The sequence below is a fragment of the Hipposideros armiger genome, unplaced genomic scaffold, assembly GCF_001890085.2.
Source record: "Hipposideros armiger isolate ML-2016 unplaced genomic scaffold, ASM189008v1 scaffold_54, whole genome shotgun sequence".
NCBI classification, from domain to species: domain Eukaryota; kingdom Metazoa; phylum Chordata; class Mammalia; order Chiroptera; family Hipposideridae; genus Hipposideros; species Hipposideros armiger.
In genome coordinates this window covers 3940028-3964865 of record NW_017731404.1, presented here as the reverse complement: position 1 = coordinate 3964865, position 24838 = coordinate 3940028, and the positions used below count along the sequence as shown (strand labels likewise).

The 24838-nt window shown below is 45.5% G+C and overlaps 1 protein-coding gene across 2 annotated transcripts in view; it reads right to left on the bottom strand.

Annotated features, from left to right (window-relative positions):
- TSHZ2 (teashirt zinc finger homeobox 2) overlaps positions 1-24838 on the bottom strand; it is a 425537-nt gene that overhangs the window by 158228 nt on the left and 242471 nt on the right. Inside the window, exon 2 of one of the 2 annotated variants that reach the window (XM_019640964.1) lies at positions 14333-17411. In XM_019640964.1, the coding sequence (XP_019496509.1) occupies positions 14341-17411 (3071 nt within the window). In that variant the 3' untranslated portion in view covers positions 14333-14340. The remainder of the gene's footprint in view (positions 1-14332; positions 17412-24838) is intronic. The other variant, XM_019640965.1, reaches the window with a different exon arrangement.

Genomic DNA, 24838 nt, shown 5'->3' with positions numbered 1-24838 from the left:
AAGCACGGCTCTGAGTGACCTGGCGTCCCCGTGGGGCCACTATTCCTCTCCGAGCTCCCGGGCTGCCCTGCAGTCTGACCACCGCTGCCTTTCCCCTCGCCTTCCCCCAGCCTCCTCTCTGCTCATGACCCTTCTCATCCACGCCACACTACAGAGCCATCTTCTCCAAGACAAAGCAGACCAGGCCACTCGCCTGTTTAAACCCCTTCATTGCTTCTCATTGGGCTTAGGAGAAAAAAACGAAAGTTCTTAGGATGTTCTACAAAGCCCTGACTTGCGCCAGCTCACCTCCCTGTCACCCGACTCATGTCCTACCCCTCCAGCCCCAGCTGTCAACGCTCTGGACTTCCTCTGAATCAAACACACCAATGCCCTCAATTTGTCACGTGACTGGCCCCTTCTCAACCTCTTCATCTTCTTCTCCTGACCTCCTGTTTAAAGCAGGTGGCCCTGCCGTGGTCCCCTACATGCTCCTGTGTTTCCTTGGCAGCCCCTCATTCTTAGAAATTATTCACTTTTATTTATGTGCTCAATAAATGTTAGCTGTTAGTATTACCATCAACCTGTCCTTGGATTGGAATGTAAGGTCTGGGCTTCTCTTCACTTAGAACAGTGGGCAGGAAGCAGGCTCCCCAAGAGTATGAATTAAAGGACCACTGAGTGAAGGTCCCTGGTCTGCCTGCCACAGAGAATGCACAGTGGCTCCGCTCAGCCACCTGCTCTGCTCCCATGGGCGTGTGTGCCTCGGAAAATACAGTTCTGAACCCAGAAGCCCACACCTCATGGCAGTGGGAGTGCCCTGGACAGATCATGGCGATGCAGGCCTGGAGATGTTGTTTACTTCCTCATAGTTCTCTGGGCTGTGCAAAGCTGGAAGAGTCCTTCACATGGGGCGTCTCTTACGTGCTGGGCGCTGTGCTAAGGGTTTCACATACTTTATCTACTTGATCCGCCTCACTGATGAGTGACACAGGCATTACTGTCATTTCGCACATGGAGGATGTTAGAAGGGTGTTATGATCACCTCCTCGATAGCCAGCCTCCCTCCATCCTTCTCTCCCTTCCTCCCTCCTTCTTTCCTTCCTTCTTTCCTTCCTTCCTTCCTTCCTTCCTTCCTTCCTTCTTTCCTTCCTTCCTTCCTTCCTTCCTTCCTTCCTTCCTTCCTTCCTTCCTTCCTTCCTTCCTTCCTTCCTTCCCTCNTCCCTCCTTCCTGTCTTCCTTCTAGTATTGAGTCTGTGTACGGGCAGCTAACCCCTGCCCTCCTGAAGCTTAGCGGCGGGCATTGACTTCACATCCAGTAAACTAGAGGCTCAGGTAAAAGCCCAGTGCTTCTCCACTCCCAGACCTACAGAGTCAGCTTCATGGAAAGAATGTTCAAATATTTCAATAAAGCAAGCCTTTATTGAACATCCGTCTCAATGAGGCTCAAGAGACAAGGATTACGCACACCCAAGTAGAAGCCACAGTATGTGTACCCATCAGCCTCCCTACCTACCTCATCTCCCCTCGCCACCCTCTCCCCAAATGGGGCTCCGGTCATGCAGAAGGCCTTGCGTGCTCTGGAATGAACATCTGCTCCCTTCACGTACAAGGCTTTACTCTCGCCATCCTTTCCCCACAGTGCCCTTCCCCTCCCCCTCCCCCTGGCTAGCTCCTCTGCATTGTTCTGGACTGAGACTAGACCTCTGCGCGTTCGCTCAGACTTCCTCGAGTCCTCTTGTCTCCCGCTGGCCCAGTGCATTCCCTGTAACAGCCCTGAGCACAGTCTAAACCTTGGGCGCCATATTTTTCTCCTGTGATTCACGGTCAGCATCCTGATGGCAGGACCAGTCCTGTGCTGCTCACGCTGCCATTGCAGCACCAGCTACAGCCTCAGCATGTAACATGGACTGTTTAATGAACATGTCTGCCTTTCCCAGGTGGAGGTTTCCAAGGCAGGAAATGCGACGTGGTCCCAGCACATTATAATTGCTGCTGTTGCATTATTAAAATTGTTAGACATGTCCAATGCACCTCGATTCTAGGAGTGCTGTGTTTTAACCATTATGAGAGGCTCTCTTTGAGCCTTTCCATGTGCCTGATACTGGCCCATGGGACACTTAGGTTTCCTTTAACTTTATCCTTCTAACGCTATGTGAGGCCAACCCTCATGCAGTCACCTGATAGAAGAGGCAGCTGAGGTTCAGAGGGGTGATGTGACTTGCCCTAGGTCCCTCAGCTAGGAAGTAGAGACCCAGCTCTGAGGCTGGGCCTCTGCAGTTCCAGAGGCCAAGTTTGAGCTGCCGTACGCTCCCTTCCTGAGATTTCTAGACGCACCCATCTCCCGAGACTTCACGGCCTTCCCTCCACATCCAAAACCTTCCCACTTCTCATCCTCTTCCATTGCTGGGGTGACGAGGTCCTGATTGGTGTTCTGACTTCTAAGCCAGAGCAAACACTATCCAATGGGGACCCATCTCCATGGTTACCGCACACCAGAGACTGCAAAGGAAGGCAGCAAAGGGGGAAGTGGAGGCTACAGCAAATATGTGGGGAGGAGGCAGCCATAAACAATTAAACATGACAAAATCCTCGGGTGAACAAAGAAAGAACTATTTGACTGTGAAATCGAGTAATGTAGCATTGAAAATAACATAACCCGAAACATCATCTCCATAGATGAAAAAATACCAGATAAAGCCATGCACATCGTAAGTGCCAATTTGCTGGAGGGCCCAAGTGGTAGACAGTTGTCTATGCCAAAGGTTTGGGCTCTTAGGATAGGTAAACATTTTCTTTTTGCCCATCCATCTTTTCTCCATACAAGTAACTTGTGGACAGGGTTCGTATCTCACGCGTTGGTGTAGCACCCAGCAGAGCTCAACCCAAGGGATGCCAGAAAGCTGCTGGGAGAATTTGGGGGCCAAATTCTGGCGGGAGGTGAATCATTCTTTTGTCCACACTTGGTTTCCAGGTCTGCCACGTCCTAGCTGTGTGACCTTGCTGGTCATTTCACCTCTCTGCGGGCTGGTTTCGTCACAGTTCTTTCTTCATAGAAAGTTTTGAGTTAAGATGAACTGAGATTCCATATATACACGTATGTATAGGGCCCAGCACAAGGGCTGGGCCATGGTGAATGCTCAATAAATGCTAGCGTTCTGTCAATATTAATGACAGTGAAGACAATAGTGTGTGTCAGGCCCTGTTTTAAGCACTTTATTCCCCCTCCCAACACACACTTAATCACTGTCATTACCATCACCCTCATCATCACCTGCATTGAAAACTCCAGTGCAGACCTTGCTAGCTGGGCACAGCCCCGGCGATTTGCACAAGTGGCAGTTTTCAAGGTAGCTGGTGGCAGAGAGAGCAAGGGAAAGTCAGAAGGAAAGAAATCCAGTGCGTGCTGGGTTCCATCCTTTCTCCGGGGCACCCAAACACCCCCCCCCCCGATACTCCCCTTTTCCCTCTCAGAGCTGTTGTAGTTACAGCTGTGTACACACTCTCTTCTTATTTCTTCAAACAAAATGGCACCACCCACCTCACATCTTGATGTGAGCCTTAAGCCAACGAAAGGGGATGTTCAGAAGCAGGTGATCAGGTGGAAAATACAGGAGAACGACATTCGCGGGCAACTGCCTTGTGGGCCGGGCCCAGGGCTGAGAGTGGCCCGGACACGGTTCTGCTGACTCCCCAACACAAACCGAGGCGGGAGGAAGGCAGCCGCACTCCCTGCCACGCAGGCTGTACCAGGCTCTCTTATCAATCTGCACCCTGATTACTTTTTTTTGAGTTTTCACAGCATCTCTAGAAGATTAGCCCAGTAGGAATGTCCTCCATGCCTAAGTATACCTTATGCCTCCTGCGAGTAACGCACAGGGAATAAACAAAGAAATAAAGAGCATTCAGGAAGGACCAGAACCACCACCACCACCACCACTTCCCGCGTGGCCCTGGCTGCCTGGGCTTTGCTGGGCGAATGTTCTCAACTGCAGCACAAAGTTCTCCAAATCCCCCGAAAGTCAAATGAGACGTGTGCCTTGGCCTCCTGGCATCCATTTCCGGCCAGGTGAGCCGCTGGTAGCATTTACACCGGACTACACAAGAGCACATGCCATGCACCGAGTTTCAACCACCTCCTGCTGGTCCTGAGGAAACAGTCAGGAAAGACAGCACAGCCAACCCTTTCCTGCATTGGTACCCTTAACGCATTCGCTGCCTTATCTCCTCAGCTGGTGTGGCAGTTAACAAACTGCCCAGCAATTCTTGCAGGGCGTGGTGTCGGGCCTGATTTAAAATCCTGCATTGCTAAAACTGCATTGTTCTTCATCAAGTTGAGTCATTTTTATGTGAAGTGTCAAGCTCCCTAACAAATAACTCCTGCCAGACAAATCAAGTTCCTCGTCTTAGAGCTGCGGCTAAATAGTTTATAGCTTTAATCTGCTCACCGAGGTGTGCAGTCTATGACAGTAATTATAAATGCAAGGAGAAATTATAGCTGAATGCTTTAACTGCATTAGGACCCGTTTGATGAACAATCATGAGCTCCTGCTCATTTCCAACAATAGAGGGCAAGTTAGTGTCAATGCATTAGAGAGATTTCAGTTCTGCATGGCTTTTTCTCCCATTTACCACGGAATGTCACTTGTCTCCTATAACATAGAAAAAAAGCACCGTGGAAAGCTTTAAACTTGATAGTTTAAAAAAAAAAAGACAAAGAGAAATGCAGGAGAAAACTGTTTATCATTATCACTTCTTTTTTTTTTTTTCTTTCCTGTTTTGTTCAGCAGCGGGTTCGGTTTCAAATTAGTTCGTTGAAGGTAACTGCTTGTTTACTTACTAGAGGCCTTAAAAAAAAAATTCCTCCTGAAGCCATTTCTGAGAAATCGTTAGAGAGAAAGACTCCTTTGAATGAAGGGCAAGTTCAAAACCAGGCCAGGCTGGAGCTCCAGCGACTGTGGGCGCCTCTCTGCTAGATGCTACCCTCCATCTGTATCTACCTAAGCTAATGACACCATCTAGCGCTTTATGTCCCCCTCCTCACTTTCACAGAAAGACGTTTTTAATTTAGCTGAAGAATTGCACAAATGTATTTTAAAGACATAAATCCATATAAAAAATATGAGCTAATTAAAACATTGCACTCCCTGTCGCTCATGGATTTTCAATTTAGCGAAAGAAAAAAAAAAGAATTGCATCTGGTTAAATGAAAAGATGATACTGATGGCAGATTGGAGTAAATGAAAAATAATGTTACTCTATATTAAAGCACCAAATTATCCACGTCAGGATTGAGCACTCAGAGGTCCCGATGAGAGGGGGAAAGTGCAACTGAGATGGAGATTCGCTGATGCACAAAGGGAGTTAAGCCAATCGCTGGGGAAAAATGAAAATGTTAAGAGAGGCGACACATTTGTTTCCTGCTGCATTCGAAATGCTGTCGTCTCATAGCTGACCCTGTTTCCCAAGTCTCATTTGGTTCCCCAAAAACAAATTCCAGAAAGGATGAGGATTTAAAAAAAAATTCTTCAATATACAATATATTTTCGCCAGAATTTGGGTCATTGCTTGGTCAGCACTCTATGGTAAATGCATAATTACCTGATGAAACAAGGAAATTCACATAAAGAGAATGTGGATGCTTTGCTTCATCCTGCAGGTCAGCCCCAGGCCCCTGAGTTGCAATATTTGGCTCACAGCTGCAGCCTGCAAGAGGCCAAAGGAGAGAGCACTTGCTCACCTCTCAATGCTTATGCCACATTGTACAGCCTTTTCTCGAAGCTGTTGGATGTGTACACCTAGCTTTAGTGGCATCCAGAAAACATCGGGCAAGATGGAGGAGAAACCAAGAGGCTGAAGGAAGCTGATGAGTACTGGGCAGCTCTGGGTTCGAATCTCACCTTGCCATGTATTGTGTATTCCTTGACAAATCATATGCTCTTGCAAAATCAAGATGATATGAATAACCATGCCTGCCTGCTAGCAAGAGGCCAATACATGGCCGTTTCATTGCTGTCATTATAATCAAGTAGCAGGCTGAGGCTTCCATGGGGGCACCTGCCTAGGTATCAATTAGCTCAACCTGGGAAGATTCTGCAAGTTGTATATGCTTCAGGTGCGGCTGCAGAGCACAGTAGGGGCCTGTAGAGACCGTTTACACAAACCTTCTTTGTGAACCATGCGCCAGGCTTTATGGAAACACATTTCATACATGTACTTAATTCTCACCACTTTCCTATTTTATAGACACAGAAGCAGGATACATTAGAGAGAGTATATGACTTGGGGTTTGAACCCAGGCTCCACAGCCCTGGCAGCCGGAGTTCTTCCCCTAACATCTCTCTGCCTGCTAAAACTACCATTCCCCTCCTCACTTCCCCTGGGACTGGGCAGATGCCATCCTGTGTGCTCCATTCAGCATTTATCCCAGAGCTTCCCAGCTATGCGTCTGCCACTAGTCTCAGAGGTGGACTCTTGTCCTGTCCCTGGTTTATTCCCTGGGATTCACACAGTGCTTGGCATGGAGTGATGGCTTCTAGGTCAGTGATAATGAGTGAGGAAGGCTCAGAGACGGTGGGAACTTGGGAAATTCACAAAGAATCCCTCTGCCTCCATTTCCTCTCCTGTAAATGGTGAATCAACCTCTACCTCACAGGGCTATTTGTGATAATAAAGTGAAATAATGTTTGTGAAGTGCCTGCTTCAGGCCTGGCATGCTTGGCTATTGTAATCAGCACAACTGCTGGTTCACCATTATATATTCATTGCTAAATAGAGGCTGTTGCATAGTACAAGCACAACCGATATTTGTGAAGGATGAAAGGAATGCAGGGAGGGAAGTCGAGAAGGGAGGAAGGGAAGATTGATTTAATGGATGAAGAAATGGTCGATGTCTCTTACAGACATTAATTAGTCCAGCCCATATCAACAATAAATCAACAAAACAACAAGTATCGGTGAGGATGTGGAGAACACTGTGGGAACACTCATGCACTGTTGGTGGGATTGCAAATTGGTGCAGCTCCTATGGAAAACAGTATGGAGGTTCCTCAAAAAATTAAAAATAGAACAACTATAGGACCCAGCAATGCCAGTTCTGGGTATTTATTTGAAGAAATTCAAATCATGAATTCAAAAGGATACATGCACTCCTGTGTTCACTGCAGCATTATTTACAAGAGTCAAGATATGGAATTAACCTAACTGTCCATCAATAGACAAATGGATAAAAAAGACATGGTACATATACCCAATGGAATATTACTCAGTCATAAGAAAGAATTAAATCTTGCTGTTTGCAACAACATGAATAGACCTAGAAGGTATTACACTAAGTAAAATAAGCCAAAGACAAATACCATATGATTTCACTCATATGTGAAATCTAAAAAACAAGATAAATGAACGAGCAAAACAGAAACAACCTCACAGATACAGAGAACAAACTGATGGTTGCCAGATGGGAGGGGGGTTGGAGGGCTGGGTGAAAAAGGAAGGGATTAAGAAGTACAAATTGGTACTTATAAAAATAGTCACTGGGAGCTGGTCAAGATGGCAGAGTCGGTAAACGGTGGGCTTGCCTCCTCTCACAACCACATTAAAATTACATCTAACCTACACAACAACCACATTGAGAACTGCCTTGAGTTTGGCTGAATAGAAGTCTTATGACAAAGGACACACAGAAGAAGCCACATCGAGACTGGTAGGAAGGGCAGAGATGGGGAACAGGATGGTCCCACACCCACGTGTGTTGGTTAAAAATCAGGAGGGATAGCTCAGCTGTGGAGGTCCCCCCTGAGGAGTGAGGCATCCCAGACCCACACACGACTCCCCAGCCCAGGGTTCCAGTACCAGGGTTAGACGTCCCCATAACTTTTGGCTGTGAAAACCAGCAGACACTATGGCTGAGTGAGATGGAGGGCGGCTAGAGTCCCAGCCATTTGTTCCTCTTACAGGACCCGCGCATGGACTTACCTGCTGATGGTCTCACTCGCTCTGAGCTCCAGTGCTGGGACAGTAGCTCGAAAGGCTCCAGGGACGGACAGGGAGGAACTGAACTGTCTGGCCTCAGGGTGAGGGCTGGAGGGGCAGCTTTCTTCCAGACAGAAGTGCTGGCAGAATCCATTGTTTCTTTGTTGAGCCCTCCCTGCTCTTGCTCAGCGTGCAGACACAGGCGGACGCCATATCTGAGTCTCCATCAACCTGGCTAATGCCGTTGGCTCCGCCCTAGTGGTTCCCTGAGACCCCGCCCCTCCCAACTTGTCAGCTCACCCAAATCACTTCCAGTGGGTTTTACATACAAATGGCCTGTCTTGACTCATGCTGCAGACTCTCTCAAAGGTTCACAAACCCCAAACAAACAGCATCTGACCTTGGTGTGCCCCATACCTCTTGCTAAGCAGCCCTAAGCCCAGCACTAGTGGCAGCTGGCCTCAGTTCACAGGTTAGCCTCTCCCAGGCACCTCCAAGCCCAGCACAGGTGGCGATTATCTGCAGATTACTTTGTAGCTCATACCAAGGGCCCTGGGCAGAGCATAGGCAGCAGCTGATCTGGGCCTGCACCAGAGCCCCTCCCAAGAAGTCCCAGAACCAATACACTGGTGGCCAGCTTCAGACCACACCAGATCACCACCCAACCACCTTCACAAATGACACACCCAAAGGGCAGACTGGGCAGACACCAGAACCCTGCTAAAGGGAAATCAAACTCTGTAGAGTCAGCCCCTGCTCAGCAGCTCCTCCACTGTAGTCACGGCCAGTCCTCACAACCAATCAGCCTGAGGGCCAATCCCTCCCACTCATGTGCAATCAGCAACCAAGTCTCAACTACAACAGGAGGGCACACACAACCCATACAAGGGACACACCTAGAACACCCAGCTCAGGTGCACAGAAAGACTGTGGCACTGGGCCCCACAGGACACCTACTACATAAGGCCACTCTACCAAAATCGGGAGACATAGATTTACCTTATACATAGAAGCAAACACAGGCAGGCAGCCAAAATCAGGAGACAAAGAAACATGTTCCAAATGAAAGATCAGAACAAAGCTCCATAAAAAAAACTAAATAAAATGGAGACAAGCAATCTACCAGATGTAGAGTTCAAAACACTGGTTATAAGGCTGCTCAATGATCTCAGGAAGAACTTCAACAGAGCTAGGAAGATAATAATAGAAAACATAAAAAAGAACCAGTCAGAAACAAAGAATACAATAACTGAAATGAAGAATACGTTACAGGGAATGGGAATAAACAGCAGAAGAGATGATCAGAAATATAGAAGATAAGGTAACAGAAAATACCCGATCAGAACAGCAAAAAGAATCCCCTCAAATGAGGAGAGTTTAAGGCACCTCTGAGATAACATCAAGCATACAAACATTTGCATTATAGGGGTACCTGAGGAGAAGAGAGAGAGCAAGGAATTGAAAACCTATTTGAAGAAATAATGATAGAAAATTTCCTCAACCTGGCAAAGGAAATAGACATACAAGCCCAGGATATGCAGTGAGTCCCAAACAAGACAAACCCAAAGAGGCCCACACCAAGACACATCATAATTAAAATGCCAAAAGTTAAATACAAAGAGAGAATCTTAAAAGCAGCAAGAGAAAAGCAGTTAGTTACCTACAAGGGAGCCCCCATAGACTGTCAGCTGATTTCTCAACAGAAATTTTGCAGGCCACAAGGAATTGGCAGGAAATATTCAAAGTGATGAAAAGCCAGGACCTACAACCAAGATTACTCTACCCACTGAATTCTATCTTTAGAATTGAAGGACAGATAAAAAGCTTCCTAGACAAAACAAACAAACAAACAAACAAACAAACAAAAACACACACACAAAAAACCAAAACCAAAAAAAAAAACCTAAAGAAGTTTTTCACCACCAAACCAGCTTTATAAGAAATGTTAAAAGACTTCTTTAAGAAGAATAAAAAAAGATTAAAAAAAGATAAAAAATAAAATGGCTATAACTACACATCTTTCAACAATTACTTTCAATGTAAGTGGATTAAATACTCTAATAAAAAAACATAGGGTCGCTAAATGGATAAGGAAACAAGACCCTTACATATGCTGCCTACAAGAGAGTCATTCCAGGTCTAAAGACACACACACAAACTGAAAGTAAAGGGATGGAAAAAGATATTTCATGAAATGGAAATGAAAAAAACCCCAAAAACCTGGGGTAGCAATACTTACACCACACAAAATAGACTTTAAAACAAAACAAAGGCTATAACATGACACAAAGAAGAACCCAGTAATCCTAACTTCAGGGTATTTATCCAAAGAAACCCACAACACTACTTCAAGGGGACCTGTGCATCCATATATTCACTGCAGCACTCGTACAATGGCAAGATGTGGAGACAGCCTGGGTGTCCCTCAATGGGTGAATGAATAAAGGGTAGGTGGTACATATATTCAATGGGATATTACTCAACCATAAAAATGAATAAAATCTTGCTATCTGCAACAACACTGATGGACCTAGAGGGTACTGTGCTGAGTATAGCAAGTAAGACAAAGACAAATGTCATATAATTTCACTTACATGTGGAATTTAGAGAACAGGATAAATGAACAAACAAAACAGAAACAAACTCATAGATACAGAGAACATGTTGATGGTTGCCAGATGGGAGGGGATTGGGGGGGGCGGGCGGGCTGGGTGAAAAAAGAGAAGGGGTTAAGAAGTACAAATTGGTTGTTACCAAGTAGTCATGGGGATGCAGAGTATAGCACAAGGAATAATATTGAAATGACTGTATGGTGTCAGATAGGTAGTAGACTTATCAGGGTGATCACTTTGTAAGTATAGAAATGTCTAATAGCTATGTTGTATACCTGAAACTAATATCATGTTGTATGTCAATTGCAATTGATAAAAAATTTTCCAGCTCATTTTGTGCTTCCAGATTGCCATAGAATCCATGGTGTTAGGGTCACCAGGTTTAGCAAATAAAAATGCAGAATGCCCACTTGAATTTGAATCTCAGATAAACAATGAATATCTATCTATCTATCTGGGAATATGTATCCTAAAAAATTAATTGTCATTTATCTGAAATTCAAAGGGAACTGGACATCCTGTATTTTATCTGAAACCTTCCATGCTGTTCGCCCTGAACATGCGTTTTTATAAAATCCTCCACAACAAAGGTGGCAGTTTATTGGACTGGAATTCATTCCCACCACTAATTTCCAGGCTAGGTGTGCTGCCAAACATGTGCACTATATTACATGGTAATGGTTATAATTTCAAGTCCTTATGCATTTTAGACTCATTGATTTGCTCTTTGTTTAATTTCTATTATTCAAGAGCATGTGGTTTTCAAAGGTATACACCAAATACCTGTTGAAATGGTTTCAGATTACTTCTTTCCTACAATAGGGATGCACACTTAATATTTCCTAATTAGTTTTTAATGAAAAGTTGCATTTGATATTTGGCAGAGCATTTTTCAGGACTTAGGACATTTCCCAGAAAGGAAAAAATATTCCGGTCAAAATTGCCATCTTATAGAGAAGACAGATACGACGAATCTCCCCAAATTTCTACAAAAATCTTGACCATGTTTTCTAAAACGTCATGTCATTTTGTACAATTTGTGCCATTGTGCTTACCAGCTGAAATTAGAGTTCTGGATAACAGTGATCTCATTTTGTGATCATTTAAAAAATTATCAGGGGTGCCAAAAAAATATATACACGTGACTTGTATTCATGTTTTGTTATCAGTATAGATTGAGTATTACAACTGTAATAGTTTTTTCCTTTCTGAAAATGCATACACATTTTTTGGGCACCCTCTGTAGATGCACAATTCTAAGAAGTTAGCAAGGTATTGCATAAATATTGTTCTGGACAGGACCCGAGGTGGAGGAATTCTTTTCTAGATGACCAAAGCATCAAAATGGAGTGGTGCCGATGTGGGAACGATTTCAGCACATTGGAATATCTTTAGAACATCACAAACACACCAAACGCCCACACCATGTTTTGTATACACACAACACACATACACTCGCATCTCTTTGAATGAGTCCCAAATACTCAAACCTGTTTTTCTGCAGTCCTCCCTTACAATCAGTGTCTATATCAGGATGGTACTTGGGTTTCATATAACAATAACTCTGTAATATGGTGCTTCAAAGGTCCAAATCAGGAATATGTATTCCTGTATCAATGCAGAGAGATGAGAGCTCTCTTATCTATGCATTTAACAGATTTGTAAGTACCTTTTGTGTAGGTTCCCCCCAAATTATTTATTGGTTTACCTTCACTCCCCTAGAACAGGTATGTACGTTTCAGATTTTGACTAAGGCTTTCTTTTTCTCCCCTCGCTCTATTTACAAATCACAATGTTTTGGCAGTGATATTAATTAAAAAAAAAAGATTACAAACCTAACAGGTGGAAAATTGGTCTTTATTGTAGCACAAATAAACATTACCTCTTTGTCCTCTTAACCATAGTTTGGACCTACCACTATGGGATTGGAGATATCTCTCTTCTCTTTGGGTATTCTGTGTATATCCACCTTTTTTTTTTGTGTTTTTTTTTTTGAAGGACCAGAAAGAATAATACCAAGTTACATAAAATTTAAAATGTGATATAGCAAATAAACAGATTTGCTGAGCCCCAAGTTCACGTGTAGATTCCACAGATACATTTCAGCTTTTCTTTCACTAGTGTGAGCTGAAGGAACAAACCATGCTTGGAAAGCAAGAGCTGAATCTGCCAGTAACACATTTTAATTATCATGATAAAAACATGCAAACAAAACAATAGTCTTCATTTGGGCCCAGAGAGCCATTAGAATAACAGGGTGGCGTCCCCCTTTATCAGAAGCTCTTAGATCTTTTTGCTGAAAGTCCCAGATCAGTTGTTTTAACCCTTTACTTCATTTTGACTACCCTCACACTCAGCAAATCTCCCTACCTATTGAAGAGTTAGCCCAAAGCCACGCTATAGAAATACCTCTCTCCACCTGGACCCAGGCTAGTGCTCATACCTTTGTGGCTGGATCTGAAAGTCTCCTATTATAACAAACGCTCTGACCATAGAGGGTGGTGAGGGCTTTTATGTTAACTTATTATTAGCTGTTTATATCTTATTGTGAATGAATCAAAAGAGCTCATCTATAACCTAGCATGACATAAACTGAACTGACAAGTCAGGTTTGGTCCTCTTGTCATCTTGGGGTGTAGCCCAAGGCAGAGGATGCCTGAAGCTGTACGAGGGTCCCTAGCACATGGGACGGGGGTGGGTGGGTGGGGGGTCGGGGATTATCATGCTGGAGGGAAGAGAAAAGGAAGTAAAGACAAAAAGGAAGATGGAAGGGATCTGTTAAGACCCAGCCTTGAAAACATTTGAAAATGGCCAGTGTGACTAGTTTGCAAAGGTATTTGACCTTGGCCTCTGTCCTCTTTCCTGGAGGTGATGTAGATAGTCTTGGCACCGATGACTCTACAAGGCACCGAGCAGATTATCTTGAAGCAATGGGCCCCCATGTGCATTGGCCATGGGGGTGCAGAAAGTCATTTGTTTCCTTATGTAAAATAGTCTCAAGGCACGCATTGCAATCTACCTTTGTTAAAGGTGGGCTCTGGCATTAGTCTATCCTAAGGAAAAACAAAAGGATGAGAGAAGAAAATAACTCTCCTCTGTTTTCCTCTCTGTTCTGCAGAGAAGAATATTTTTCTGTCATCTGAATGGGGCGGATGCTCTTTCATAGGAAACCTAACGGAGGAAATAGACAAAGGGAAGAGAGTGGAAGGTGGCAGTTGCTGACAGTAAGCTGCAAAAAGCATCGACTACAAGTAATAATGATAAAGACAACTTTAAACTATTCCTAAAATGATTAAGAAATCTCTGTCTAGTGGCTGCCCCCAGAAAGTCTACAATCTTTATTCTGTGGATTACTTTTTTTTTTTTTACCACTTTATATGTCATTTGCATTACTGTGGGAAGGTGAGGGGGTGAAATGGGACTGTGAGAGAAGTTAGTACTTATTCATTAAAATGAGGTGATCCTTGGCTGGGCGTTGCAAGCTGGGCTTTGGGTAACTAAGGGGGTCACGTATCATGAAGCAGTAATCTGTGAAGTCCATCTCTCTAAACCCATTTTGTTCTATCCCCCAACTCTACGCTGCAGAAATTGACAAAACAGTTAGGACTTATTTATCGTGTCCTAGTCTTCAGAAACAGAAGTTCTATTCCAGCAAGCTACTGGCCTCTTGGCAGGGGGAGACATTAGCTGCCTCTACACAGACCCATCTCCCTTCAAGAAACTGCTCACAAGGCCACTGTCCCAACCAGATGGGAGCAAACCCATACCTGCAGAGCTATTCTTCATCCACGTCTGTTACAAACTGAGAGTGGTGTTCGGGTGACTTGCTGTGCGTTTTGCTTAGGTGGAGTTTTACTGCATGTTTGCTCACAAATGTCCGACAGCACAACTTACACTTGAATTTAGAGTCTGTGTCCTCTTCGCCAGCTATGGTTTCCGGAGACCTCTGAGCCGACGACACCCGGGAGATCTCTTGTTCCACCTTGCTTTGCTGTTCCACGGCCAGGCGGGTCATGTCCTTCATTTGGAAACCTAGGTGGGATTCTAAGTGGCTGATGTAGGTGGAAGGGGTTCGGAACTGGGAGGCACAGTCACTGCAATAAAAGACAGGGTGTCCCTTGTCCATGTTTTTCAGGAATTTGGTCCCGCCCGTTTTCCGAAGCTGGTACTTGACGTTGGCCAGCCAGTGGCTGATAGTTGTCATCGAGAGTCCCGTAAACTTTGAGATCTGCATTCGCTCTTGCGGGCCCAGGTCGGACAGCAGGTACTTGCCCTCGGATGTCTGGAAGAGGCTCGAGGCAAACTGAGCCTGCAGGATCAGAAGATGCTGAGGGTTCCAGTTGGACTGCCGGCCTTTCCTTTTATGCAACGTTGAGACTTCGCTGGAGACATCCTCGAAGCGCCTGACGTCCATTTCCAGCTTCATGGGAGGGACTCTGGAGGAAGTGGCCGGCTTTGGGGTGGTGGCTTTGGGGAGGACTTTGACCATGTCTGCGATATCAGACAGAGCGTGCTTCTGAGGTGGGGATGTACAGGACTGTGCTTGCGAGGACTCAGCTTTCTTGCTTTTGGACTTGGTCAGGTCGATGGGCTGATCGTTGTTCTCAAACAGGTAGCGCCTGGAAACACTGGCCGGCCTGGTCGCGGCAGGACTCAACACCGGCTTGTCCATGACATTGAGATTCGACTTGTGGAACATAGAGATTGTGCTTGAGCTCGGGCTGGAGCAGGAAGGTGAGCGCAGGGGTTCCGTGGCTTTGCCCAGGTGGTTGTTCAAGACGGACTGCAGGGCGCTGAGCGGGTTGATGCACGGCAGGGCCGCGGTGTGGCCGGCCAGTGCACAGCCGTTGCTGAGAGAAGACGCTGGCTCCAAGGGCTGGGGTTTCTCTTTCTCGCTGCCACCCTCTTTCATCAGCTTGTCCTCCTCCTTCGGGGGACAAGGCTCAGCCTTTTTGGATTCTGAAGGGGGTTCACTGTTAGAGAAAGACTCCCCCTCACTGTGGCTGAAAGACGACGCCTCTTCGTGGGGACTTTCTTTGCCACAGTCCTTCACGGCTTCATCTTTGTCTTCTGGCTCCTTCTTAACTTGAGTGTATGAGGCCAGGTGTGTGGGCACAGGTACCAGCGGCATCACCTTCCACTTTGGTGCAATTGGCCTTAACTTGTTGGCCAGGTTAGGTCGGATCTGTAGTACCTGGGACCCCAGAGGCAGGGAAGGCTTGGCACCTTCTGACAGCTGGTAGGCTGCATGGATGCTGGGGTACGCGCTCCAGCTGGGGGCCCCGTTCTGGGCCTTGTTGATGGCTGTGGTGACGGTATTTTCCAATGATTTCAAAATGTCCCCTCCACCCTTTGAGCCATCTTCCAAGTCTTCCTCCCTTAGATACTGATATTTGATTGTAGGGTCTAAAGGTTTTTGGAGAGGGTCTTCATAGTCCTCACTTTTTACGACTTTCTCATCCTTGTTGGTCTCCTCTGGTTTTTCTTTTTTACTCTCTTTCTTTAAGTCAGTTGTAGAGGCTGTACAGTCGGAAGCCGAGTTACTTGATGGCTTGGGAGCCAGAGAATCGCTGTTTGGGGTGTCCGATAGCGACTGCATTTTCTCCACGGCTAGTGGGTCTAACACCAGCTGCTTCCCTTTCTTGGAGGCAGAGCTGGTGACCTTGAGAAAGTGCCCCGTGACCATCATGTGGGTGGTGAGCTGCTGCAAGGTGTCATGGGAGCTCCCACACTCCATACACTTTAAGATCTGGGACTTGCAGGCCTCGAACTGCCAGGTGTAGCTGGCGCCATTCTGGTAGCCGTAACGGTTGTTGGGGGTCAAGTGCAAGCTGGCGCTCTTCTGAGAAGAAAACGACTCTGCAAACGATCCTGTGGTTGAGTCGGGGGAACATGGCCGATTGACATCAAAGACGCGTTTCTTCGCCGGAGTGGCCATTTTTGATGAAATGGTGGGTACTGGCTCCTTCAAAGGCACTTTTTGGTAATGTTTCGTCTTTATCATGTGGACGCTCAAATCTTGGAGGGAATCGAAGGAGTCGCCACAAAACATACATTTCAGAACCTTCTGAGCATCCTCCTTGTCCATATCTTGGAAGGCCCTTTTGCGGGGCTTTGAATAGCTCGTGGGTCTAAGCTTGTCTTTTTTGCGGTTGTCATCTTGATAGTGGCCTGTTTCATTCATGTGCACAGTCAACTCGACCAAGGTGTCGTAGGCGGCACTGCACTGCCGGCACCGGAACCTACTGGCCCCGGTGAAGACGGTCCCGCACATCTTACTGCTCTGGCGGTACAGCTGGACCGAGCTGAACAGGCTGGGCTTCGACACGGATCTAGAAGGCAGGTTCTGCTGCAGGCTTTTGGACAGGGCGTCTTGGTGCCAATCGAAATCAGTCCTGTTGCTGCCATTTCTGGTGTCACAATTTCGTCTCTCACTGTTGGACAGCTTGAAGCCCAGACCCAGGCCCGACCAGTAGGAATCAGACAAGATGTTGGCGTAGACGGCTGTCATTTTATCCATGCAATTGTGGGCTTCCTTCGGAAGCTTGGGGTGAGCGCTCGCTTTCTTGTCCGAAGCATCTCGACCGCACACGCTCTTGACATCTGACACGGGATCACTGGCGTCGCTCAGCAGGGACTCATTCTCAGCGTCCTGATTGGACAGGTGGCTTCCTGGCGAGTTCTGGTAGCTGAAACAGCCTTTCTGCTCCGGGCCCGTTTCTAGCTCCTCATCTGTCCCTGGGTCATTGCTGCTCTGAAGTTGAACGACTGAACCACTGTCTTCCTCCTCCTCCTCTTCTTCTTTTATCTCCTCCTCTTCCTTCAGCTGTTCCTCCTGGGCGTAGCCTGCAGGAGAAGAAGGAGAGATGAAATAATAATAACAGGTTACATATTCCATCCTGGTTTTCCCCACTTAGACTAAGTGCTTTCCATACCAAGCTGAACAGCAATGTAATCTACGCTTTTATGAACTGCGTAGGAAAAAGCCAAATGATGTCTTTTGTGCTATCTAATGCCTCCCCCCCTTTTTTTTAATTGGCAGGAGTCATAATTCTATACAAATGCCTAGAATCCCAAGTTAATAATTTTCACGTTTAAGGAATATCTCTCTAATAGTCCTATAATGGGACAGTCACTAAATTCATGCATATGGCTTTCAGGAAAGCTGGACTGAAATTCAAATTCTATTAAGGACATATCTCTACAGAGAAGGACGTTGACTCATAAGAAAACTATGCCTTGATCCTTGGCATCTCCACGGTAAGGCGTACCAAGACACTTGGCTCTATTGGCATAAAATCATCTTAATAAATCATTTTTGAATGCCCAAAAGTAATTTGGATGTACAGCCATTATATTTTTTGATAGCCAGTGTTCTTTTTGTTATAACATTTTTATTTGTAGAGAGTTGCACAGCAGGTAGAGAGCTTATGCAGTATGGAATAAGATCTTCCATTGATAGCCAAAAAATTATGTAAGCTCAGCAAACATAATGATTTTAAAATAATAGCAAATGGTGTTAGAATGGGAGATTTGGGGACTATCCTATTATTCTCAAACAGTTTTATGGAGACCTTTTCAGACAAGGCTAAAAATTCCCTCTCGATCTTGTGCCTGTAATTTCAAACGCACTGTGATTTGTGGGGACCCGTCATGAGATGCCAATTATACGTTTGATTTGTAGATGCAAAATGCTATTGGGGATGCATGCTTTCCCTTCTCTGAAAGGATTTAGGACCAGTAATTGCACAGGGAAAATGAAGGCATGAGAGAGTGGGTGCAAAGAGAATTAAATGGGCAAATATCCATCAGTGGAGAAGAGGAATGGGACTATTTATGCCAGGTACTCATTTTCTTCACCTGGCCTTTTCAGAGCCGCATGGATAAAATGCAACCAAAGAAACACCAAAGCAAGGGAGATTCAGCCTGAGATTCACAAGGCCTGCATGATCTCAGTGTAATGTTTTCCTTACGAGCTTCTATCTGCTCTCTCCATGCAGGTGGGTACTTGGGAGAAACCCCAGGGTAATGCTGTTATTTCTATTCTCCAGGGAATGGAAACGAGGTGATCATGCATTGGAGGGCTGTCCTGCGAGACCAGCAGAGGGTTAGGAGAGAAGGGGTGTGTGAGGGATAATGCAGCTGCAGTCAGGAACCCCAAAGACCCCTCCTGCTGCAGAAGAGGAATATTTATTGAGCAATTACCCTCTCCTAAGAATGATGGTAACTGCTGCAAATACACTCATTTCATCCAATATCTACACCAAGGAAAAACTATTATTATTTTCATTTCACAGATGGGGAAACTGAGGCTTTAAGCCTAAGAAATTCGCCAAAGACCACACAGCTAGTTTCACAGGGTCATGACCTGAACCCAGCCTGTTTGATGAGAGAATCCATGGTCTGAATCACTAGGCTTCCCTTTCTTCTTATTACCAATCAAATGAATAAGAAAATGTTGCAGAGACCCAAAGGTGAAAGGTTAAGCAGTGGAACTGCACTAAAATGTCACTCAATGGATAACCATCTCAGAGGGGAGAATTGCGGGGATGCTGGAGACAGGAGCCCACGATTTTAGGGGCATGATACCCTAAAACAAGACTAAATGTAAAAATTCAGTCTAGCCATGAGTTTCATGAGTGGGCTTGCTATTTTATTGCCATTGGTGTTGTGCTTTGGCCTTCCTAGCAAGTTGACAAGTGGATTTTTCATTAAGCTGGTGTGCTGGTCTCTAGTTCCATACACTGATTTGAAGAAATAAAAGCTACTCAATCTAGTCAAACAACCATATTAGTAAATGGTCACTACTTGCAAGAAAGACCCGTTTAAAATAACTGAATGCCTGAATCAGACCGGCTGCCCCCACCCTCATCCCATTTTCTTTTTCCTGGACTAATTTCTATGTTTGCAGAAAGAGTCATGCCATTAAGTTCAGGGAGATCATCTGTTATAAAATTCATACACAGAGTTGCTACAGAGCCAAACACAGTACTTCAGAGAATCAGGCAAATTTTATCAACCAAACAGGGTCACTTTTGAGAATTAAAAGGACTTGATGACTCACGCACGGGGACAACACACATTAGCTGGGACTACTGTGCCAGGCTAACCGAGATACAGTCACCACACTTATGGGGACTTTAATCACAGAAATAAGAAAAATGTGTATGTGTGCACATCCAAACATGCATGCATGTGCACGTGCGCGTGCGCGCACACACACACACTAACACACACACACACACAACCAAATACATTTAGGGGAAAGAAAAGAGAGCTTTCTGACAACATGGACGGATCTTGAGATTATCATGCTAAGCTAAATAACTCAGACTGAAAAAGTTGAGAACCATATCACTTCACTCATATGTGGGCTATAAAACTGAAAGCAACAAACGAACAAGACAAACAAACAAGCAAAAATTCATAGACACAGACAACAGTTTAGTGGTTCCCAGAGGGGGGATGGTAGATGAGGGTAAAGCGGGTCAAATATATGGTGATGGGAGAAATGACTCTGGGTGGTGAGCACACAATGTGAAATATAGATGATGTATTACAGAATTGTACACTGGAAACCTATATAATTTCACGAACCATTGTCACCCCAATAAATTTAATAAAAAAAGAGGGCTTTCGGTCATCACAATTGGTTAAGGGTGTTGCTAAGTGCTATTCATCTCAGTATTTTCGGTGTCTAGTGCTGGACCTGATATTTAGCAGGAAGCTGGGAAGTTGTTCATGTTATTTTCTATGTATGTTGATGAAAGATACAAGTGCACGTTGTACACACGTACCCCCCCCCCCCCCCCGCCCCAGCCAATATCGTCATTCTCGCACAAGGAAAAAAGAAGTGTTCTTTTTTTTCCTGCTGACATTTGGAAGCTGAGCTTTCTGGACCAGTTCAACTTCACAATCTACTTTGTCCTTCTAAACGGTTTCCCCAGAAGAAAAGTCGGAGACAGCCAATGCCTCCCCCACAATACAGATAAAATTTTCTGCTTAATTAGGCATTGACATGTTTACTATAACCTTTACAGAGGAGTAACTCGTGCTGAGAGACCCTTTTTGTCTGTTTTCTTCTACAGAACAGACTACATTTCATGTACCTGATAAAGTAATGCATTGAAAAGCCTCATAAAAAAAAAGTGCCAAAGCATCAGTCAAAGTCAGTGTGTTTTAACAATGGCTGAGGGTTCCAAGGAGTTTCTAAAACACATTTTAAGATTATACATTTAAAACGGCTCACTTGACTTAAGTGATTTTTGTTTGTCACCGGCAGCTGGGGCGAGAGAGGGGAGACAGCCAGAATGGGGGTGGCCTGGGTGTGGAATGAGTCTCTCTGTCTCTCTCTCTATCGATGATGTGTTTAATAAGACTACTTCATGTGTAAATCTTGGTAACGTGGGTGAGTGGCAAGTTTATTCTTATGAACACTTATTTAGCAAAAGAGGATGATTACAATTATCCCCATGACACAATAAGAAAAGGCTGCCCTCTGTAGAACCTCCTTGGTGATTCCGGGTTCAAGGTCAAACGTGTCCCTTTCCACCCCAAATTTCATCCCTTGGCCCAGCCTGGCTCTGGCCACACGAAGTGTCCCCATTCCCAGGACAGCTAATTCATGAGCAAACCCCGTCGTCTCTGTGTCTAAATGACCGACTCAAGAGACCATTTCTCTTCCACTCCAGGCCCACTGCTCTCCCTGGGCCACCAGTATTGTTCACTAGGGTGACTAAATGGCTCCGGTTCTGCTTTTCAAAGAACTGCTAGAATATTCTTTGTGAAAGGTATTAGGTGGTGACATTGCTCTGTTTTAACTCTGCAGTGGCTTCTTGCTGCACTGATAATAAATTCAAACCCTTTGCACAATGTAGAAGAGCTTGCAGGGTCCGTCCTCCACTTCTCTGCTTTGTCACTCTCGCCCTGCTCGCCACACAGCAGCCTACTTTCTCCTTCTTGCAACTGCCAATCTGTTACTGGCCTATGGTTCTTCGCAGCTGCAGGTCTCTCTGCCTGGAAAGTTCTTCCTCTGGACTCGCCCATAGTTGGTTCTTCTTCGTTTTTCAGGCTTTACCTCAAATGGCCTCTTCTCAGGGAGGTCTGTCCTGACGAGTCTGCTCTTCTCTGTGCAGCTGTAGGTCACGTCCGCCTCCTTCCTGAAATCCCCATGGCACTTACTGTCCTCTGAACACTGGTTTGTTAGTTTTGGATTGCTCATCTCCTTCCCCTAACTATAAAGATAAAAGGTCTGTCCCCATGAAGACAGAGACCTTGCTTCTCCCAGCGCTCAGATCACATCCTGGCACCGGACGATGTCCACAAATTATATGCGTGAATGGATGGCTAGATCAGACAATGAAACAGGACCATGCCAGCCGCAAACTCTGTCTCCACTTCACAGCAGTGTGATTGGCACCCTTGATGGGCATGGCGCCCCTCCCCCAACACAGATCAGGTGTGAATTACATGCACCCTGATCAAATTTTCTCGATGATGCAAGCAGGATGACATCATAGATAATCTTTTCAGGACAGCGCAGCCACCAGTTTTCTTGTTGCCAGGAATCCCTTGAGCTGTGCATTAAGACTTTTAAGTATGCAGACTGCAAATAAGCATGAAGACTGAAAGCGTCAGAAAAAACGCTCTTAATGTGAGCAGACTTTGATTCAAAAAAAGATTCACACAGGGGAACTTTGAAAGTATGCACTAATTGTGTCATGGATAAAATTCATTAGCCGTTCCAATATGTACGCTCCATAAATATGAGGGTGGTCCTCTTCCTGAACTCTTGACTTCAAAAACGAGAAATGTCATTGGAAAAATATACATACTGCAAAGTGTTGACCTAGTATACATGAATAGAATTCAGAAATAAACCCTTAAATTTTAGAAATTTCCTTTCATATTAATGTTTCAAAAAAAAGGAAAAGCAAGTTTTTTAAAAAAGATTACCACCTCAGTTGTCCCCAAAATGTCTAGTCAGAATGACTTAAATGAATTGTGCACAATAATTCATGGGTGGCATGATGTTAGATTTCAGATTTTTGCTGGGCGTACATTTTTGTAGTTGCCTTGAAAATCCACAATAAAGTGTTTACAGGAAAAACACTGACAGTTTTGAAAGTGGCAGTAGAGGTAGAACAGTTATAACCTGCGAAGAATATAAAACTCTTCAAGGAGGCTGATTTTCAAAAACTAAACCAGAACTCAACCAAGACCTCATTTAAAAAAACATATCCAGTGGTGACAGGATCATTTTCACCAATCTACCCCACTAAATGACAGTTTAAAATCACATGAAGATTCCAGTGTGCAGGGCAGACGTATAAATGAGGGGATCGCAAAATTTTCTTGCCATGTACCCAGTAGGTACGCTAAATGATGACATGGAGGAAGGGCTCCCTGTCATGAGTCTCGAGTGTTTTGGTGACTGTGGTCTCGAAATCTGTTAATATGTATATTATTATTGGCACTAATTGGCAGTCTTGTTGGCAGGCAGAGGAAAGAGACAGAGTATTTAGTTCAAGGAGGCTCAACTCCATTTCAGTGGTGGCCGCCCCTGAGGGAGGGCCATGCTGAGGGGGTCCGTGTACTTTGTGTTTGAGGAGGTGACAGGCCCGAGGGCTGTGAGGACCCTCACACCTTTCCTGAGCACAGACTCTGCTTTCCTAAGGATCCCGGTGCCACGGGCCAAGGCTCAGCCTCCCTGCAGTCTGGAGGAATCTTCGAAGTTCATGCCCATTTCTAAAGAGGAAACACGCTCACAGAAATCACGGCACGTGGGTTTTTACGCCTGCCACACCTCATTGAACTCATCCACATGAGAGTGACTTGCACACGTGGGTTGGGAGAGAAGGGCCTGTTGTTCCCTCCTCTATCGGAATGTCGGAACCAAACAAATAGAAACGAATAAAGGGAAGCTGAAGGTGGCAGCGGGCATCTCAGCGGGACGCTTTTCCTGAGCCGGTGAGAGCTCTGTGGAGGTGGGTGGAGAGCTTTTTGAAGGTCATCAAAAACAATGACACCCCTTTCATCATTCCCTGCGGACCATTCAGGTAATTGGAACATTTGACATGCACGATGGATGTATCACAGGTGGAGCCTGTAGAAAACAAAACGTCCATTGACTTCACATGCCCTCATTGTGGGCACTTCCCTGGGCCATCGGCACAGGTCTCCGGATGACAAAGTTGTTTTCTAATCAGGCTTTGTGACTTTTTCTATGTCCTGGTCATCAGCGAATAAGGACTAAGCTAGGTTAACTCAGGGGAAGTGAATGTTCTGTCATCCCTTTGTAGTTCATCGGTTTGTTCATTTAATCAAGAAATATTTATCCTGCAGCTATCACATGCAAGAGACGTTAGTCGAGTTTCATTGGGACTTCCGTCACAGTGGTTCTCCAGAGGCCAAAGAGGGCACAGAGATGAGTGATAGGGAGAAGTTGGACACTGGGCTTGGGGAGGAAAAGGTCACGGAGAGGTCATGCATTGCTGGAGGGAGGCAGGTAACTAGATGGGAGAGTGGGCGGGGTGGGCGAAAGATGATCCTCAGTTGCCAAGGTACGTAGGGCCGGCACCAGCTGGAGAGACACCAGGGAGGTGTGAGGAACTGGGAAGCATATGCCACACTGAAAGCTGCTGCTCAAGGAGCAGCCATGGGGTCTAGGGTTGTCAGCTACTTTGTGTGGCCAAACCATGCAGACGAAACCAAATGTGTCTGAGACCCATCCATTTGCAAACCCTGAACATCAGGCATGCTCTTCTGGGACTTTCCCGTATCGTCTCTTTCACCCCGCTTCCTCATCTTGTCAATCCCAAATAGGGGTGACCATCTCAAGCTCGACTACCTCACAGGGTCCTGTCCGGACAAAAGAGGAAACGGAAGAAACATTGATTGTAAACGCTTGCTACTCAAAGGGTGGTCTGAATGGCCTGACGGGTGGTCCCGTAGCATCAGCTGGGACCCGTTAGAAACACAGATTCTCAGCCCTGCCCCAAGTCTATGGACTATAAATCATTTAACAAGATCGGCGGGGGATTCATATGCTCAAGGAAGTCCGAGGAACCCTGCCGTAATTCACAAAACTGTAATTAGTAGCAAGGTATTTAGCCGATTTGCTTCTCTGTGCCTATGTCCCTACGTGCGGGCGGGTACCAGCTTTGTGAAAAGAAGATACGACTTTGAGAGTGCAGCCCCTTTCCTCTCCAGGAATCAAAAGACAAAATGCCTGTGGCTTAGAGAATTCCTTCCAGTTTATACTGAGAAACACC